We start from the raw sequence: 19,208 nt of genomic DNA, 5'->3' as shown, positions 1-19,208 counted from the left end.
CATTTATTCAAAGCAAGTAAGACATTTTATGTGACCATAAAGTGTTCCATTTCAAAACAACAACAACAAAAAAAATAATAAATCCGTGAGCTAGAAAGGGCCACACTAACCCGCAGTAGTCCCGTTCTATCCCGCGTCATCCCGTTTATATAAAGCAATCTCAGGGGCAGCGGATTCTCCCATTATGGCAGTTAGAATCCAAGATGGCGGGTGAGAAGAACAAAACATTTATATTTTTTCTCTCGCTTGTTTTACCTGGTGACCAAAACCCTAACAAATTATTTTCAACCATTTTATAGGGCTACATCCTTTAAATATGGAGGAAAATTTGGCTGTTGGAAGGTGGGTGTGATTTTAAATAAGAATAATCGATTTGGTTTTTGAGCATACTTTTGACTCCTTTGAAGACAAGATGTTTTGTCTGTTTTCGAATCAGTGGTAGAACATTATGGTTTATAATGATCATAATTGTATGAATTGAAATTGAAAATGTGGCTGTTTTTAAGATTAGTTTGTAATTTCGAGGTGAAAATCTGTGGAATGTTTTATGTTGTTGTTCTTTTTTAAGTGATGTTTTTGTTGCTTGGATATTGATCTAATTGTACTATTGTTTTTAGCATGATTCTGACCTGAAATTACTTTATTTACCAGTGTTGAAGTACATGATAGTGGTTACCCACAGTTACCCACAGTTACATAGACGTCATAAAATTTCGTCTGTTTGATTTTATTTTTTTGTTTCATGGATAATAACACATCTCATGCTATTTGTTCGCATTCGTTAGGTCAAGCAGTCGCTCAGATAAAAAGTTTGACACAACAGTTGGTCATCTAGAAGATATCATAATGGGTAGGGTTTTGTGTGTTGTGGATTTTTTCCAAGAAATATTGCAATGAAGGATATTCCACTTACTCTTATCTGCAAATGTATTTTTTTTTGTTTCTATTTGTAGAGGAGCATTTTTTTCTATTAATATGTACCCTTCTCTGCAAATGTTTATTATTATGTTCTATTTGTAGAGGAGTCTTTTCAGACTATTGTCAAAAATTTTATGGAGGAACACTATCAGCATTTTGAGGACACAGAAGAAAACAAGTTAATATATACAGACATATTTAAAGAATATGTAAGTTTGTGTGCTACTGTTATATTTTTCCCTACTTACTTTAAATCCACTTCATCCACTTTCAAAGTGAAAAGTGAAAGTAACTTTACAAAGTCTTTTATTTTCTAGGTTAATAAAATTGAAAAATACATTGATGAACAGTTGCATAGAAGAATGCAGTCTTTTAACATGGAAGAGTTCATGAAAAATTTACAGTAAGTTTGTGATGGTAAAATATTATAACCACTTCATAAAATGATATCGCTAGAAAAACAACAGACAAGCTGTAGAATAACAAGGTAGTCTGCTCAGGCGTGGTAGAATCAGGGAAATTCATCAAAACAAGGAGGTTATGTTTTACGCCCTGTGAAAACAGATCAGCTTTGCTGAAATTCTGAATGAATGAATAATTCGTAGTTAGACCTGAATTACAGGGCAGTCAGCATACAGTCAAAATAGATAGATATATAAATACTACTGATAGCGATATGTACAAAAGCTATTCAGCTTGTCAGTTTGCTTAGTAACCGGGGCAACGGTCGCTGAGCCAGACTGTAGGCCATAGCCATGGGTGTTAGCCACTGGGACTGGGATAAGAGACATAAGGAGGCCAATATTCTTTGCCTTAACCACTAGGTTATAACAGGCCATTTCCCTATCCCTATCCCTACTCTGACAACATGCCTAGCTTGCATGTGATAGGGCCTTGAGTGTTAGCTCTTTGTCAGAGCAAATGGCTTACAGTAACACCTGAAACATTAGCAAATCTAATCCCAGAGGGATAAAACATACCATTTCAAATAGCTGTTTTATTAATGAAGGCAAGAATTAGAAATTTAACCTTGAAATATATTTTAGCCTTACAGCTAAGATGGATTAATGGTAGGGACTCTAATTCTTGAGGGGGAGGTCATTGGTAAAAGCCCCAGCCACAACATACCAAAAAGATAAAAATATTACTTGTGCTTGTTCCGTGGGTGCTAGCATAAGGCGAGGGAGCCACAATGGACTAGCATCCTGTCCAAGGAATAGTAGCTGGACTCTTAGACTTAAGCCTCTAGATTCTCTTTTTCAGCTCTCATCGGGCTGTGATCAAATTGTCTTTGAGAGTGAATAGTCACATTTTTATCCAAATTGGTAAAAAGACAGACCAAAATACTCTTATTAGCTCTAATGGATATGGTCAAATGTTGCCTCTCATTTTAATTTTTTTTATGAATAAGAAGGGTTGATGAGAGGGTGTGAGAAAGCATGGTCAAATGGTCATGAGAAATTGAACTTTCATTGGGTGGGTGTGAGAGAGCATGGTCAAATGGTCATGAGAGTTGGAACTCTCTGTTTGGTAGAGAGGCTTTACTGCTATGGTCCTGTGTGATACCCCCCCCCCCCCTAGTATGTAAGCGGTCCTGGGTGGGGGTAACCTCCCAAGTGAGTGGTCATGGATAATAAGCACCCCATCTCTGGGTGATGTGTTTAGGACCCTTGGTTCTTAATAGATAAAAAAAAATTTATTTTACTTTTTATGTCTCTGTGATAGACTGAAACTAATATCATTTTTTATTATATTTGTATTTCAGACGGAGACCAGAGCAGATAGACGGAGACATTTATGATATACTGATCAGTTTTACAGATTTCCTGGCTTTCAAACAGACAATGCTAGATTATAAGGCTGTAAGTCAAGTTACTTATTCATTGATGTATAAAATAATGACCTATAAATGGGCCTTGATATCCCACCAAATTTAGCATTTTTTCCACAAAGTTTCCCAGGGGCTGACAAGTGTTTGATATAAAGTGAAGAAATAATTTGCAGTCCTGCTTTAGCAGAGCAATGTATCCATTGAAATTCCCAAAACAACCCATACCAAGGCTTTTCCGGGCCTTAGCCAACATGGGGAAAGTGTGGCATTTGCCTTATTTGTTTAGTTAATTAGAACCAAGGATGTTTTATTGATAGAACCAATATTATTAAAAAAGACTGCAAGCTCATACAATTACCATATTACCAATTACCATATGAATTATAGTCTGGTTCTACCATTTTACATAAAAACAAACAAATAGTCAAGTTTTTTGATTTTGATGGTCAAATTTGCCTCGGTAATATATTATATCTGGCTGACCTTCCTCAATATGTCTTTCATTTTAATCTTTGACAATAAATAACTGGATACAAACAATTTTGCTAAGCTTACATACTATTATTTTTTACTCTCTCAGGAAAAGGAAGGCACGGCAATAGACTTTAGTGACCTGATGACAGTAAGATCATCTATTGCAGGATGTGAGTCAGAAGAACAAGAAATGCAGATTGACCCTGACTCACCAACACTTAACAAAGACCAGGCCAGATAATACAGCTCTAATCTTCTGGTTATTCAAAAATATTCACATGTTTACTTTGATAGTGTTGATAGGCACATAGCCAGGGTTTGTTAAGGGGAGAAAGGTGTGCATTCAGAGATATCACATGCAAAAAATCTAAGATTTGGTGATTCTATAGAAACTACTGTTTTTTTGGGCCCACCAAACAATCACCCCTAGCAGATGTGCCTGGATCTAGATTTAGTTTTCGTTCATCGTGTACTGTAAAGAAGGTTACATAATAAGCAACCATGCAGAAATGTGTCCGGGCGAGGCATGTTGGTAGTATGTCTGCACAATTTTTTTTTCAAGAACATAAAAAGGTATGCTTCTTCATGCAGGGCTGGAAATTGTTCAGGCCATGTTTATGACTGAGGTTTTCAGTCCTATGCAGGGGCGGATCCAGAATTTCAAAATGGAGGGTGGATAATGGCCGGATAGATGGCTTATAACTGATCCAGTGGTTCTTGGTAGGTCACTACATAGATCTCAATACATTACTTCACGCTGAATTGGAGTTGTAGCGTCAACAAAGTCATGCAGGCGAAGGAAATTGGACAGTACCTCCTGACCCTCAGACAATTATTTTCAAACAAAGTAACTTTTTACTCAAAAAGGGGGGTGGATATCCACCCAATCCACCCCCCTGTATCCGCTCTGCTATGACAAAAATTTTAACAATTTAGTTACTTGATTTTCACCCTATGTATACCGTAAAATCAATAGGGACAAATAAAGAGTTTGGGCTACCTGTCAGCTGCCCTGGCTATGTCGTGTGATGTTTCACAGGGATTAAATGGAATACATACAACTGAAATTTTGAAAGAAGCCAGAAAGATCCAGGAGTTTCTACGAAAAGGGTTGAAAGCTAGAATTTTCATAAAGGAGGGGCTGGATTCATTGCTCTTCCATGGGATAACTCTTTACATCTGTAAGCAAAATCTCAGAAAATAGCGGACCCGATGCCCTCTAGGCCAATCCCTTGATCTGCCCATTTAAGCATAAATTTTCAACTTTCCCCCAAATTCAGTTTCCAGTCTTGACATGAATCCCAGAAGTATTAACAATCACAGTCTAAAACTATGTCCTATTTCCCTGCTAGCAGAGGCCTCTCTTCACTTTTTTTAGCTGGGCTGGCGTTCGAAATACAGAGAAAAGAGGCCTCTGCTAGCAGGGAATGTCCTAGAGTGTCTTAGAAATTTGTCTGTTGCCTAATAAAGGATTCATGAAGAGCCATGTACATTTAAAAATTTCTACATTATACAAAGAAATTATCCCTGTAATGTTTGAAGAATACATGCCGACAAATGTTTTGATGTACTAAGTTATTAATAAATTTTAAAAAAATATATCGTCCATCTGCCAACTGGTGTAATTCAGGTACATTAGTTGAAGGCATATATGTCCCGAGGGGTCTGTCCAGTCCCAACCCTGCTTATTCTCAGAGATCGGAAATTGCGACTTATTTATTTCTGTTGCTTTTTTATTGTTTGTTCCTCAGAAGTTCAAATTTCGTGCGTCGGCGGTGCCTGGGCACTGAAATAAAGGCAGACGTTCCCGTTTCAAGGCTTTTCTTTTACATTTTTTTCACCCGTTCGCAACATCGCGGGAATATCCTTTGTGAATCGTACAAATCTTTGATGAAGGAGAGAAAAGAAGTAAATGAAAAATAATAAATCAAAAGGGCCGCATGCTTCCTATTTTGATCCTATCCGGACGATTACCATGTTTTTATTTTTACTTTGACTAACTGTAGTTGACTAAGGCGGTGCAAATGGCAGTTTTACGACCAAAAGTAACCATGCGTCTCGAAGAAGATGGATAAATAAAAACAATTATTGAAGGTTACCAATGCTTTGCTCTGAGATTGCTGGACTTTATTTAACACTTTTACTGTCGAATCCGTTGTATCGCGACGCCGCATTTTTAACACATCGATTTGTTCTTTTCCGACAGCCAAATTATTCTAAGCCAATCAGATTCTTGCCATCTCTCGCCTAGTGCAGTTGCCCGGCTTTCTGTCGCGACACTGTCTGGTTTTCGTCCAGAGGATAGCCAGGGAAGTGCACAAAGCGAGACTCTGATTGGCTCAGAATGGTTTTACTGATGGAACAGAATACCAAAACAAATTGTGTTTTGAAAACGCGGGTCGCGATACAACGGATTCGACAGTAATTTTACAAATAATTAGAACCCATAAGCAATTTACCATTTGCACTGACAATCTTTTGTGTAATAGGTGTATATCAAAGGGGTCTCATGGATATTGATTGCATGGTCATGACTTTCGTGTCATTTGGGTGGCTCCTAAAAGAGCCGTTGTTTGGTGCAGCACGGATTGCGCCGTTTACTTGCTGCTGGTGTACTTGGTGACGGCCTTGGTTCCCTCGCTCACGGCGTGCTTGGCCAGCTCACCGGGAAGGAGCAGACGAACGGCCGTCTGGATTTCCCTGCTCGTGATGGTGGACTTCTTGTTGTAGTGCGCCAGGCGGGAAGCTTCACCAGCGATGCGCTCGAAGATGTCGTTCACGAAACAGTTCATGATGCCCATGGCCTTGCTTGAGATACCGGTGTCGGGGTGGACTTGCTTCAGCACCTTGTAGATGTAGATAGCATAGCTTTCCTTACGTCTTGACTTTCTCTTCTTCTTTCCTTCTCCGACCTGCTTCTTGACGGCCTTCTTGCCTGTGGATTTCCCGACTGGAGGTTTTGGCGGCATTTTGCTATTGATTTTGCAAATTGACAATAGCCGCTCAGAGGGTAAGTGGCCGTATTTATATCCAACCGACGAGGAATAACATAGGGTCGCGGATCGAAAATCCCTATTTGTGATTGGCTGATTTAAAGTTAATATGATAATTTGGTAAGGTTACTTCTTAGGAAACATAGACATGAATATTCGATGTCACAGGTCATGGTTCTATTAGGAAATAGTGATTTGTGATTGGTGCATTTCGATCCGGTGATTACCAAGCTGGGGGTACATAAACTCGAAACAGGCAGTATTTCGGTTTATTCTCTCGTCAGAGTATTATTACCAAACTTGCAAAATGTCAGGTCGCGGCAAAGGCAAAGCTAAGGGCACCAAGTCCAAGACTCGTTCATCCCGTGCAGGGCTTCAGTTCCCCGTCGGTCGTATCCACCGTCATCTGCGCAAAGGCAACTACGCCGAGCGTGTTGGTGCTGGCGCACCGGTCTACATGGCCGCCGTGCTCGAGTACCTGAGCGCTGAGATCCTCGAGTTGGCCGGCAACGCTGCCCGCGACAACAAAAAGACCAGGATCATCCCCCGTCACTTGCAGTTGGCTGTCAGGAACGACGAAGAGTTGAACAGGCTGCTCCGCGGTGTCACCATCTCTCAGGGTGGTGTGCTGCCCAACATCCAGGCCGTGCTTCTGCCCAAGAAGACCGAGAAGAAGCCCAAGGCATAAGCAGTTTCTACTGCTGCACAAACAAACGGCTCTTTTAGGAGCCACCCAAATGACATCAAAGTCATTGCCAAACATGCAGTCTCTTTCCTCCTACCTTAACATCCGCTCTATTACAGCACAGATCTGGGCTCGCAAGATACCCTAGCACTAAAGACATTGCCTTTATCTTTTTGGGGATCTAGAAAAATGTCCAAATATACACAAGAAAATACTCGTAATTCCCTAGTAAAGAATTTGATTGATTTATTTATTAGGAATCAAGTAAAAGCTACATTTCAATTATTTTCAGTGACGAAGGATATAGGGCTAGTTTCCCGCCAAAAACCGTTAACTATTAAAAATAGCGAACGAGTGGTAATTCACGGGAAAAAATGATTTCATTGATGGCGCGATTTTTGCGAACTTCCCCCCCAAAAGTATAAGGCAGATTTGTAGATGACACGAAAACAATTTATAACAGTACACACAAAGGAACATTTGAATGCATTCGATCATAACTTTAAATGCATGTGGTGGCTCCTAAAAGAGCCGGTGTTTGTTTGAGTTGACTAGACACTCTAGCCGCCGAATCCGTACAGGGTTCGGCCTTGTCGCTTCAGAGCGTAGACCACGTCCATGGCGGTGACAGTCTTGCGCTTGGCGTGCTCGGTGTAGGTGACCGCGTCACGGATAACGTTCTCAAGGAAGACTTTGAGAACGCCACGGGTCTCCTCGTAGATAAGGCCAGAGATTCGCTTGACTCCACCACGGCGGGCGAGACGACGAATGGCGGGCTTGGTGATGCCCTGGATGTTATCCCGAAGGATCTTGCGATGACGCTTGGCGCCTCCCTTTCCTAGACCTTTTCCTCCTTTGCCGCGACCAGACATGATGAGTGTGAATTCAAACCTGAATAACAACCTGCTCTGGCAGTTTGGGGTTTATATACCCGATAGACCCATTGTGTATGATAATTAACCCAAGGGTCAAGAGTCCAACCGATATTTACAATTCAAAAGACTAGCATTTCGATCCGATCACATTGGTCCGAGCCTATTTAACTTCTATTAAATCATTGCTCTTTCACATATATCTTGTAAATTTAGCGGCGGAAGACGATTAGTAATTAAATCTACTATATTAATGTAAATTTGTTTGATATAACATTTGGGATCGAAAGATATTTTAGGAAAACTTGGCAGTCAAAAACACAGTAAAGACTTGGCGGGCTTTTCTTAGTAGAAGACTGACCAATCAGATCGGGCAAATTCTAGCCAATCAGATTTAGAGGCGGCAAGTATAAATTTATTGAACTGACCCTCGACACTCAATCCTTACTATTTGTTCAACCGCTTTGCAGACGAAATGGCTCGTACCAAGCAAACCGCCCGTAAATCTACCGGAGGAAAGGCGCCCCGTAAGCAGCTCGCCACCAAGGCAGCACGTAAAAGTGCTCCCGCCACCGGTGGAGTGAAGAAGCCTCATCGTTACAGGCCCGGTACCGTCGCTCTCCGAGAGATCCGTCGCTACCAGAAGTCGACCGAGCTTCTGATCCGCAAGCTGCCCTTCCAGCGTCTGGTCCGTGAGATCGCTCAGGACTTCAAGACCGACCTGCGCTTCCAGAGCTCTGCCGTGATGGCTCTTCAGGAGGCTAGCGAGGCTTACCTCGTTGGTCTGTTTGAGGACACCAACTTGTGCGCCATCCACGCCAAGCGAGTCACCATCATGCCCAAGGACATCCAGCTTGCCCGCCGCATCCGTGGCGAGAGCGTAAACAGTTCCTCACAAGAACACAACAAAACGGCTCTTTTAGGAGCCACCACATGCAATAAAGTCAATGGTCCATGCTTCCCCGTGATTAGAATATTCTTCCTCACGTTCATATTATAAAAATTTTAATAAAAAACCTTGAATACTTCCCTGTCCATTTTCCAGCTCATATTTCTCTGCTAAGTTATTGCGAGTAATAACTTGTAAACTAAGTGAGAGATCTTTCTGACCAGTCGTTTTCATCAAGGCATTGGAAACGGTGCGCTTTGCGAGAAAAGAGAGGAGCACAGTCCAGGAAAGTAAAAACTTGGAAAACAAAAATAATAGCATACCCGTTATGTGAAAATTTATTGAGAGTCAACTCGATAGACTGCTCACTAGGTCAAGGTATCGTTGCGAATTAATGGCTTTATGTACACTTGTATTTTTGGTCGTATAAAGAGAAGGAATACGTAGAAATAGATGGTGTGGCATAACTTTCGTATAAGTGTGTGGCTCTTAAAAGAACCGTTGTTTGGTGTAAAGTGACTGTATAGTCGCTTTACTTCTTGGCTGGCTTTTTTGCGGCCTTCTTTGCTGCCGGCTTCTTCGCTGCTTTCTTGGCGGCTGGCTTCTTTGCCGCGGCCTTCTTGGGCTTGGCGGCTGCTGGTTTCTTAGCAGCAGGCTTTTTCGCTGCCTTCTTGGGTGACTTCTTAGCTGCTGCTTTCTTGGGGGATTTGGCTTTCTTAGCGGCAGGTTTTTTGGCGGCGGGTTTCTTGGCAGCCTTGGGTTTCTTTGCCGCTGGCTTCTTCGCTTTCTTTGGCTTCTCAGCCTTCACGGCTGCCTTGTTCAATTTGAACGAGCCAGAAGCTCCAGTGCCTTTTGTGTGGACTAGAGTGCCTTTCTCGCTCATGCGCTTGAGAGCCATCTTCAGTTGGGTGCTAACTTTGTCTCCGACCTTGTAGTTGGCCTTGATGTATTTCTCGATGGCCTGGCGGGAAGATCCGCCGCGTTCCTTCAGTGCACCGATAGCTGTTGCAACCATCTCGGTGTACTTGGGATGCTCTGCAGGCTTCTTGGCGGGTTTCGCTTCGGTGGAAGACATATTGAGTAGACTTGTGTTGTTCTCGGTGCAAATGATAGCGAGTACTGATGTTTGTGCGCCACACGCCGCAACTATATTCAGTATATGCGGACCTCTGCGGAACCAGGGTCGACATGCTATCGCACAAGATGGCGGTGGCAAAGTGTGTTTGTTTGCTTCGTTTGTCTCCGTCTAGCGTCAAGGATTAACTATGGCAGGTAGTATTACTACAGCGATAGCTATAAATATTATCCAGACATTGTATTAAATGGCAATTTACGTCTCAACTTTCATTTTACAAAGAGATGCAAGTCAAAATGTTCTAAAATCATAAGGCGATGTTTCGATCCTCGACAACAAACATTGAATGACTTTCGTAGAAATCCTAAATTATTTCTACTTAGGACTCCAAAACGTTGTTTGCTTATTGTTTCATGCTTTAGATTAATTAAACTTCCAAGATTTTTTAAGTTTATTTATATTTTTTCCAATTTACCACAAGATACAAATACAGCTAATACAGTATAAGCGTACCCATTTTCTGTTTGAAAATATAATCCGATTTGTATTTTCTTTTCTCTGTTAGTATGGATCGCTGTGCGGAGCTTTGAATAAAGGAAGATAACTTGTGTTAATTATAAGATACTAAAGAGTAGGGAATGATTGTCTTTTTGTGAAGGGAATTTCTATACAAGGAAGTGGCTTGTGTTATTGTTTTTTAGTAGATGCTTGTTATTATTTTTGTTAGTTGATGTTGCACGATATGCTGTTTTTTTACGGTTTATGAGAATGTCTTATTTTCAGTTGATGCTGATGATCCATTCTTATCTTTTGAGAAAATGCAGATATAAATATAAATTTCAATGACACTATTGTATATCAGATTATAATAACAGAATTACACAACTGATTAATAACAGCACAGATGCAATCTGATTTCAGGTCAATTGTATATAAACACATTCTGATTCTACATTCTGCATCTCTCTGATAAAAAGTATTTTGCTTCTCTTTGTGTACCTGATTCTCCTTAGACATCAGGTCGGTGTATAAACAGCCAAAAAGTAGGTCATTTGTTTTCAAGTTATTGTGGAATAATATCTTTTCTCAATTTCTATGACTGCGTATCCCCCCCCCCCCCTCAGCGAATCCATGGTATGCCCTGAACATTGCATGTCTCTATTTTTACCTAACAGCATTTCCATGGGTTGTGGACTGCCTCTGCTCTAATGTTCTGATTTTAACATCATGTTTTCCCCTTGATTTGTCTGCTTTTTTGTTCCTTTTGTTTTGTAGATAATATAGAGACCAAAAAAGTGAAGATGAAAAGGACAGAGCTAAACTTACTCTTAACTTTGAAGAAAGTGTACAGCACTAAACTGTATTTTAAAGAGGACAAACATTTAGTGTTTATCAATGGAATGTATGGAATTGAGAAGCGCTTCGGTTTAGAGTTTGCACTCATGTATGTTGTGCATTTAGAAATGTGTGTGTTATGTTATAGATCGCTGTGTATTAAAAGATTGTGAAGTAATTTCCACTCCATGTTCCTACTCGCAGTCTACCTAGCTTTGGGCACTTGAAAAGCTAAGGGATTTTACGCAGTCATAGGTATCACATAGATATATAAGTATATTTTTTAGGGTCCTTCAATAAGAAATAACCAAAATTTTGCAGCCATGGGGGTGTATGTACACTCTGCGCAATCACCTGTAAAAGGGTCTGAAAAATTGTTTTCTATTTTCAAAAAATTTCCGATGTCAGTAAATAGATCCAACCCTGCATTTTATGTGAAAACACCCCTGAAGCGCAGTAATAAAATAAAATAATAAAAGGATTTAGGTGTTCATTTTATTCCTTACGTTTTCAAATTTAATATGAATCGCAAACACCCCCTCTCCTCCCCATCGAATCTTTGCAAGACTTTGATACCCACAATCCTCTGCCAACCTCTTTGACGCTCCCCGTCCCAGTCTCTCCTCTTCTCCTTCGCATTTCTCAAAATGGCGGCCGTGGCTGAAGAAACCGAAACGGTGGTTCAAACGTCTGAGGCAGAAAAATGTACAGATGCGCTCGAAACCGTCGAAAAAACTTCTTCTGAAGAAAAGACAGAGACAGGTAGGGGAAATTTCTATACGATGTACTACCATTATCTATGAAATGTGCGAAACTTTGGTTTTTGCCGGCACTAACTTATCTAGTTTTCAAAAAGTTTAGCGTTCTACAAACACGTGGTTTAGTTTGAAATAAGAATATCTTTGGATTTTGGTCAGTTTCGCCAGGTATTTCGCTGATTTTCAAGTATTTTCATCCAGTCGGAACTCAAAAATCTATGCGAGTTCTTATTTCTTGTGGTTGGTAACGTCCAAATCCCATCTACGAGAAGAAAAAAATAGCAACCAGACACAAGCAGCCAAAACGCGATTTACCTCGTTTAAACATGGAACGCGAAATATCTATATTAAATTATATTGTTAACTGATGCTTTAAAGTAAGCATGGAGGGTTAAGTAGCTGTAACTGTTGGTTTTAACTAGGATGTAAGCTCTTAACTTGTAAGCGCTTAACTTGAAAACCTTCCCCTTCCCCCTTCTAACTCGGGTAAATGCAGGGATTTGCAGGAAAGGAAGAATTTGCCCCAACTTTGTCACCGCACCCCCCTTCCAAGTTACTAACAGAATTTGCACCAGGATCAAGTTATAAATACAGAAAATGTAGTCTGAACCCCGAAGCCTTGTCTCTGCCTGGTTGGGCTACAAAATTAAGATAGGGGTCAGAGATCGACTACCTTGTTACACTTAATTTTCACGACTTCAACATTTCACGATTTTGAGATGGCGATATTTCCTGACACTTTATTTGCACGATTTTCCTATCAGATCAGATCACTTTATTTTCACGATTTTGGGATAATAAAATCAAGCAAAACAAGTGGAATTATAATGTACTGTAATCATCAAAACCGAAACAATTGGTACCAAGTTTATTTTTGCGAATCTTTTAAAATCGTGAAATTCACGAAAATTAAGTGTAATAAGGTACGCATTGTGATTCTAGATGAAGCACCGAAAGCTTTGAATGGGAGTAGCACAGACGATAAAAAATCTGAAGATGAACAAAAGGAGAAAGGTGCTCTGGGTGCAACAGTTGCTAAGCACTACAATGAGCACCCTGAGGGGAGTAAGGAGAGTCGTAAGGATAGCAGGATATTCCACATGCGCAACTTCAACAACTGGGTCAAAAGTGTGTTGATTGGTGACTTCTTGAACAAAATCAAAAGGTGAGTGGTAGACTATAACATCTTAAATACATCACAATAAAGACCAACCTATAAAAACCTAGAGATAAAGAACCTACCAGCTTGTCACTCAAGCACTCTTTTTATAAGAATCTAATCAGCCTGGTGGAAAACATAGGTTCTTCTTTGAAAGATCGCTTAAATGTTTTGATAAAATTCTGATTTACTGTTGAGTACAAAAGAGATAATATACATTTAATAAATGTTTGATGCATTGTATGCTAAATACAACATGGGCTTATGTTGTTTCTAGCATCAATTGTTAATGTTATAGTGGTCATTATGGTTCAGTGTATATGAAAAAAAAAAAAGAACCAATTACAAGAACCTAAACAGCCTGATTTGTCAAAGGGTACCCCAATTTATAAAAACCTATTCAGCCTGATCTTGATAATTTTAGGTTTCTTATATGTGCAGTTATTTGGACCTCAAACTGTGCACTCATTGGCGTATTTTTAAAGGTATAATTACAGAGACATCAGCGTTCTGGATTTGTGTTGCGGAAAAGGTGGAGATTTACTCAAATGGCAGAGGGGCCGGATAAGGCAACTCGTGTGTGCTGACATCGCGGAGGTGTCTGTCAATCAATGCAAAGAGAGGTATAATGAGATGAAGCAGACAGCTGAGGAGAGAAGATATCGTGATGGGATATTTTACACACAGTTTATAACTGCAGATTGCAGTAAGGTAAATGCTTTGTATTGGTTTTGAACTAATACTGTATCAATAGTGATGTTTTCATCTGCATTATATATCTAAAGATACTGATTGCTCTATGCCATTTATAATTATGTGTGTGTATTATTGTACTAGGAACTAAATGATGTAACAATGGCGATGGAGTGACCAAGAAAAAACACTTAAGCACTTGTTGGTTGTTTTGTATTTCCAATAGGGCAAAGCTTATAAGACCAATAAAATAGATTTTTATATTTCTCTTTTTGGTAATTTTTTCTTCTATATTTCCAGGAAAGAATTGCAGACCAGTTTACTGACCCTGAACTACAGTTTGACCTCACAAGTTGCCAATTTTCTTACCATTACTCATTTGAGAGCTACGAACAAGCAGACATGATGCTCAAAAATGCATGTGAGAAGCTTAAACCAGGGGGGTTCTTTATCGGAACGACTCCAAATGGCTCAGAACTTGTGTAAGTACTCATGCTATAATATAGAAGGGTTTACCACAACAATTCGTCTTGCAAATAGGCAACTTGCATTGAGAAATCATGTGACTTTTTAAGTTGCAAACTGGCGCCAAAATAAACACAGAAATGTTAAGGACCTTCAGCCAGAGAGTGATGAAAAAAATAAAGTAATAAAAATACAGTAAGCTCTGAAATAACTGGCTGATTCATAAGTGCTGAATAAGTTGCGTTTTGTTGTTATTTTGTTGCGAAAAACTAGAGCGTGCACAAGTTAGTCACCCAAAATGTCACATGATTTCTTAGTACAAGTCTCCCAATGTTGGCCAGTGCATTTACAGTAAAAGCTGCAATTCATCACCCCATATAGTGCAGATTCTACTGTACACAAGGAAGAAAGGAAAGAAACTGCTCTGTTTCTTCCGTCCCCATTTGCAAAGCTAATTTTCACCCACAATATAAGCATGTTATGTCTCTGCTTTCTTCTCTGTCATAATTTCCTCCATAACTACATGGCCTTGAATAGATCTGAATACTCAGTGCGCTTCTAATATTGTAATAAGAACAAATTTAGCTTGAGCCATACTTAGGTACCATCTTGGCAACAGGTTAAGTGAATGAACCTACTGTAAAGTAATGCATTAAAATGTCTCTCCTTGCAGACATCGACTGCGGGAAGCAGAGGGTCTTGAGTTTGGGAACGAAGTTTACAGAATTAAGTTTGAAAACAAGGAAGACTTTCCTCTCTATGGCTGCAAATATGACTTTCACCTTGAAGGAGTCGTGGATTGTCCAGAGTTTCTGGTCTACTTTCCACTCTTTGAGAAGTGAGTGTTTTTCCTTGGCGGCAAACTCTTCATTTTCTTGTTACAATTATTATAATGTTATTATTACAATGTAATTCTCACCCTTGTTATTTACAGTCTCCTTCAATGTCTACAACACTATTTGCACTTTGCAAACTTCCCTTTCTAAACTATGACTTTGAACTTGCTTGTTTCAAAATCCATGCTTGTCTTATTGTACGGGGTTTCACAATGCTGAAAAGAGATAAACAGAATATATTTTGTGTTTCAGGATGGCAGAAAAATACGACATGAAACTAGTGTTTGTTAAGACTTTCCATGAGTTCTTCCATGACCACCAAAATGATTCCCTTAACCTGCTGTATCGCATGAATGCATTGGAGGTACAGTGCTGTGTAGTTCACATATAACAGGCTCAAAAGCTAGGGATGGATGGGGGAGGGATGGGAGACACCCTTTAAAGATGGGTGGGGAGGGGAATGGGAGACACCCTCTAGGGATGGGTGGGGGAGGGGGGATGGGAGACACCCCCTAGGAATGGGTGGGGGAGGGGGGACACCCCCTAGGAATGGGTGGGGGAGGGGGGACACCCTCTAGGAATGGGTGGGGGAGGGGGGACACCCTCTAGGAATGGGTGGGGAGGGGGGACACCCTCTAGGGATGGATGGGGGGATGGGAGACACCCTCTAGGGATGAATGGGGGGATGGGAGACACCCTCTAGGAATGGGTGGGGGAGGGGGGACACCCTCTAGGAATGGGTGGGGGAGGGGGGACACCCTCTAGGGATGGATGGGGGGATGGGAGACACCCTCTAGGGATGAATGGGGGGATGGGAGACACCCTCTAGGAATGGGTGGGGGAGAGGGGACACCCTCTAGGGATGGAGGGGGGAAGGGAGACACCCTCTAGGGATGGATGGGGGGGTGGGAGACACTCTCTAAGGATAGGTGGGGGAGAGAAAAGTTGAAATTGATTTTGCTCACCCACTGACTTCCCTCAAGATAGTGGCAAAAGCTGTTGGGTTAGCTTGAGATCCAAAAAAAGACCTGTTGTTTAGATTTGAACTATTGTAAGTTTGGAAAATTGCTCAATTCAAGGTTGCATCTTTTCCAGACCTACCCCAAACGTGAGGGCGAATCACAAGCCTCTAGTAACGAGAATGCTTATTCACATGCCAAGGACTTCCTGGATGGTCTTAATGCTGCAGCAAGCAAGACTGAGGAGTCCCCATCAAGTAGATATCGCGACCACAGAGCACACAACGTAGTGGTGAGTGATCAATTTGAAACTCGTCTCTGTATCTATATACATGAGAGAATAAATCAGAAATTCAAGCACCACACTGCCAAAACTGTGTACCAACATGAATTCTATGATTTAAAAATAGTTAGGTTATAGCTAGATTGTGATGTTTAGACTGCCATAAAAAAAAACATGTTTTTTTTTACATCAATCGATAGACATCGATTAGCATTTATTCACATTTTTTTATGGGGGGGGGGGGAGGTTCACTATTTTAATGGTCTCTCAGTTATGGGTTATTCCGTTGCGCCACTGATAGTTAATATTTGCTTTTCAGGGAACGCTATCCAAAGACGAGTGGGAAGCAGTAGGCAAGTGGAATTCCCTTTAGACAGACTGATGGACTGACAGATCGACAGACTGATGGACTGACAGATAGACAGACTGATGGACTGATAAATGGACAAACTGATAAATGGACAAACTGATAAATGGACGGACTGATAAATGGACAGACTGACGGATAGACAGAGGGACTGACCGATAGAGGGCCTGAAGGATAGAGGGACTGTTGGATAAACAAACCAACGGATAGACAGACTAATAGATAGACAGACTGACGGATAGACAGACTGATAGATAGAAAAACTGACAGATAGACGGACTGATAGATAGACAGACTGATAAATAGACAGACTGACGGATAGACAGACTGATAGATAGATGGACTGACGGATAGACATACTGGCAGACAGATAATCTGATGGATGGATGGACTGATGAATAAACGGATAGACAGACTGACGGATACTAGACGGACTGATGGACAGACGGAAGGACATAATTAGTGTCTCTTCTGCTCCGACGAAAGGCTAACGCTTGAAACGTCAGCAAAACTACTTTGTTTTTCAAACAGATGTGAAACATACCCTTGTAACCTAGTGCTGATTTATTTCCCTTTTTTCACTGCACCTACGCAGACCGCCTAGTTTTTCTGTCTGTAGCTTTTCTAGTCATATAAATGGATTGACAAACAAATGTACAGTCAGACAACAGAAGAATCCTGTGCATATGCATATAAGCTTATCTTGACTTTCATCTGACTTTAAAATATGGAACAGTTTGATAATTCCAAGTATATGTCATTTCCCTCAGGCCTATACCTTGCCTTTGCATTTGAGAAAATCGACCCTGAAATTGAGCGCCAGAAGAAGGCGGCAGCCGAGGCAAGGGAAGCAGAAGAAGCAGCCGCCAAGGCAGCCATTGAAGCGGCCGTCAAGGCGTCACAAGAGAAGGTCGAAGAACCAGCAGCCCCAGGTACTGATGAAGCTCCTGATGCGGGTGAGGAGGAAGCCAAGGCGGAGGCTGCTGAGGAGGAGTCAGGGTCTACACAGACGAGGAAGCGAAAGCACGAAGAAGAGGGGGAGGGGGAGGGGGAACCACCAGAGAAGAAACAGGATGGGGAAGAGGATTAGGTTGACGCTTTTTTACTAGACTTCACTCACTTTTGTATCTATATAATGACTCATACTACCATGAGATGTTCAGAGCATGCTTTACTCCGTCTTGCGTTGCGTGACGAATGACACGTGATGTGCGTTGTATGACGAATGACACGTGGTGTGCGTTGCGAGACGAATGACACGTGGTACGCCTTGCGTGATGAATGACACGTGATGTGCATTGCGTGACGAATGACACGTGATGTGCGTTGTGTGACTTAGGACACGTGATGTGTGTTGCATGACGAATGACACCTGATGTTTCTTGTCCGTACCATGGCGTCACGTACTGATAGTGCTTTTTTTGTGAGCGGCATTCTTCGACAATTCCACGAGCTTTTAATATCTTTTGATCATTATCGACCACAGTTTGGTTTGAAAGACACTTCTTTGTTTACCTGATATTTTCACATGAATTTCGAAGATCCATCCAAAAACAAAGTTGTGTCTTTCGTCGGCTTACTATACTATATTGGGGGAGCACTGTGCTATGCTTACCGTACTATTAAAGGCTTGCTAATTATTATTTTATGTTCTTCTCAGTCCACCGCGTTTGTGCCAATTCGTCAATGGACTCCAGTTTTGATACTCTCGCTTTTTCTTCTCTTGTGATATTTCTTAACTCGTTCAGATGTATTTTGTGCACATTTTTACCTGTAAATTAAACCTGTCCATGTAAGAAGTGCCTCTTGCTTTTAGTACTTGTCTGATAGAGTGGTTTTCCAAATCCCGTGCAACAAAATGTAGTTGTTAAGGTTGGTTCTCACTTGGACGTAAGCGCAAGCGGAACGCACGTAATTTTCCGATTCTCATTAGAACATTAGAAGCGCAAACGGAAGCGCAAGAGAACTCAACTGCTTGATTTTCTTGCCCTTGTGTTTGACCGATTATCACTTGTGTTCCGTTTACGCTTGCGCTTGAGTCCTAGTGAGAACCAACCTTAACTGTAATAGTCAAACCATAACAAAAGAGAACAAAGAAATTAGTGTATTAGTACTTAATAGACTAAATATTATTTCACGGGTTTTTGATAAATAACATAATGCACTACAAGTGACATCTTAGCCACGTTTTAAAGTGCCCTTCTTGGACACACCTTTGTTAAAATCTAAAAATAACCAAATTACAAATATTGATACTTTATTTTCCAAATCCAATCGAAAATATCGCATTGGCTTCCCTTCCTTCTTTTCACACTTGATACTTTGATGACAAAATGACGGCTGACAGAGGCTAGGTGATACCTTTGTTATTGTTAAATTCAATCTAAAATATCGTATGACCCTCCCCAAATCAGCCGATAGAAACGGATGCTTTCAGCCTAGTACCTGGCGCTCTTATCTGGTTTCCTGTTATTGGGTTTCCTGTGGATGGTAAGGGTTGTGACGTCACAGGAAACCATGGTTGTTTACCATTTAATCGAAAATTCCGGTACTTCTGGTTATTTTGTTAATGGTACAAATTCCTAACACTGGAAAATTAACGGAAAGTGTGGAGTT

The 19,208-nt window shown here is 40.8% G+C and overlaps 7 protein-coding genes across 8 annotated transcripts; 4 read left to right on the top strand and 3 right to left on the bottom strand.

The window, feature by feature from the left end:
* Positions 1-66: 66 nt before the first annotated feature.
* Positions 67-4,240, top strand: LOC5512260 (ADP-ribosylation factor-like protein 2-binding protein). The gene is made up of 7 exons (XM_032381637.2): positions 67-210; positions 300-342; positions 786-850; positions 1,021-1,127; positions 1,236-1,321; positions 2,684-2,780; positions 3,330-4,240. The coding sequence occupies exons 1-7, from the start codon at positions 204-206 to the stop codon at positions 3,462-3,464; spliced, it is 540 nt and encodes a 179-aa protein (XP_032237528.2). The 5' UTR covers positions 67-203; the 3' UTR covers positions 3,465-4,240.
* A 1,564-nt stretch (positions 4,241-5,804) lies between these two features.
* Positions 5,805-6,192, bottom strand: LOC116618182 (late histone H2B.L4-like). The gene has a single exon (XM_032381639.2). The coding sequence runs from the start codon at positions 6,190-6,192 to the stop codon at positions 5,821-5,823; it is 372 nt and encodes a 123-aa protein (XP_032237530.2). The 3' UTR covers positions 5,805-5,820.
* Positions 6,114-8,776, top strand: LOC5512236 (histone H3). The gene is made up of 2 exons (XM_001632560.3): positions 6,114-6,233; positions 8,244-8,776. The coding sequence occupies exon 2, from the start codon at positions 8,249-8,251 to the stop codon at positions 8,771-8,773; it is 525 nt and encodes a 174-aa protein (XP_001632610.2). The 5' UTR covers positions 6,114-6,233; positions 8,244-8,248; the 3' UTR covers positions 8,774-8,776.
* Positions 6,308-6,916, top strand: LOC116618181 (histone H2A-like). The gene has a single exon (XM_032381638.2). The coding sequence runs from the start codon at positions 6,524-6,526 to the stop codon at positions 6,902-6,904; it is 381 nt and encodes a 126-aa protein (XP_032237529.2). The 5' UTR covers positions 6,308-6,523; the 3' UTR covers positions 6,905-6,916.
* Positions 7,343-8,354, bottom strand: LOC5512237 (histone H4). Its single transcript, XM_032381640.2, has one exon. It carries the CDS (start codon positions 7,771-7,773, stop codon positions 7,462-7,464), a length of 312 nt encoding a protein of 103 aa, XP_032237531.1. The 5' UTR covers positions 7,774-8,354; the 3' UTR covers positions 7,343-7,461.
* A 184-nt stretch (positions 8,777-8,960) lies between the features above and the next one.
* On the bottom strand, positions 8,961-9,801 carry LOC5512235 (late histone H1). Its single transcript, XM_032381636.2, has one exon. It carries the CDS (start codon positions 9,735-9,737, stop codon positions 9,195-9,197), a length of 543 nt encoding a protein of 180 aa, XP_032237527.2. The 5' UTR covers positions 9,738-9,801; the 3' UTR covers positions 8,961-9,194.
* Positions 9,802-11,679: 1,878 nt separating this feature from the next.
* On the top strand, positions 11,680-18,388 carry LOC5512234 (mRNA cap guanine-N7 methyltransferase). Of its 2 annotated transcripts, none has more exons than XR_007306220.1 (9): positions 11,680-11,834; positions 12,773-12,995; positions 13,475-13,700; positions 13,983-14,164; positions 14,821-14,985; positions 15,236-15,347; positions 16,079-16,234; positions 16,545-16,682; positions 16,715-16,855. XR_007306220.1 is itself a non-coding variant. In XM_001632559.3 (9 exons), exons 1-9 carry the CDS (start codon positions 11,720-11,722, stop codon positions 17,680-17,682), a joined length of 1,533 nt encoding a protein of 510 aa, XP_001632609.3. In that variant the 5' UTR covers positions 11,680-11,719; the 3' UTR covers positions 17,683-18,388. The 2 variants fall into 2 exon arrangements, 1 of the variants encoding a protein (XP_001632609.3); XM_001632559.3 differs by lacking the exon at positions 16,715-16,855 and adding an exon at positions 17,363-18,388 and having other exon boundaries at positions 16,545-16,578.
* The last annotated feature ends 820 nt before the right edge of the window (positions 18,389-19,208 follow it).

The sequence above is a fragment of the Nematostella vectensis genome, chromosome 13 (genome assembly GCF_932526225.1).
Source record: "Nematostella vectensis chromosome 13, jaNemVect1.1, whole genome shotgun sequence".
In the NCBI taxonomy this organism is placed as follows: Eukaryota; Metazoa; Cnidaria; class Anthozoa; order Actiniaria; family Edwardsiidae; genus Nematostella; species Nematostella vectensis.
This window is presented reverse-complemented; position numbering and strand designations above follow the sequence as displayed.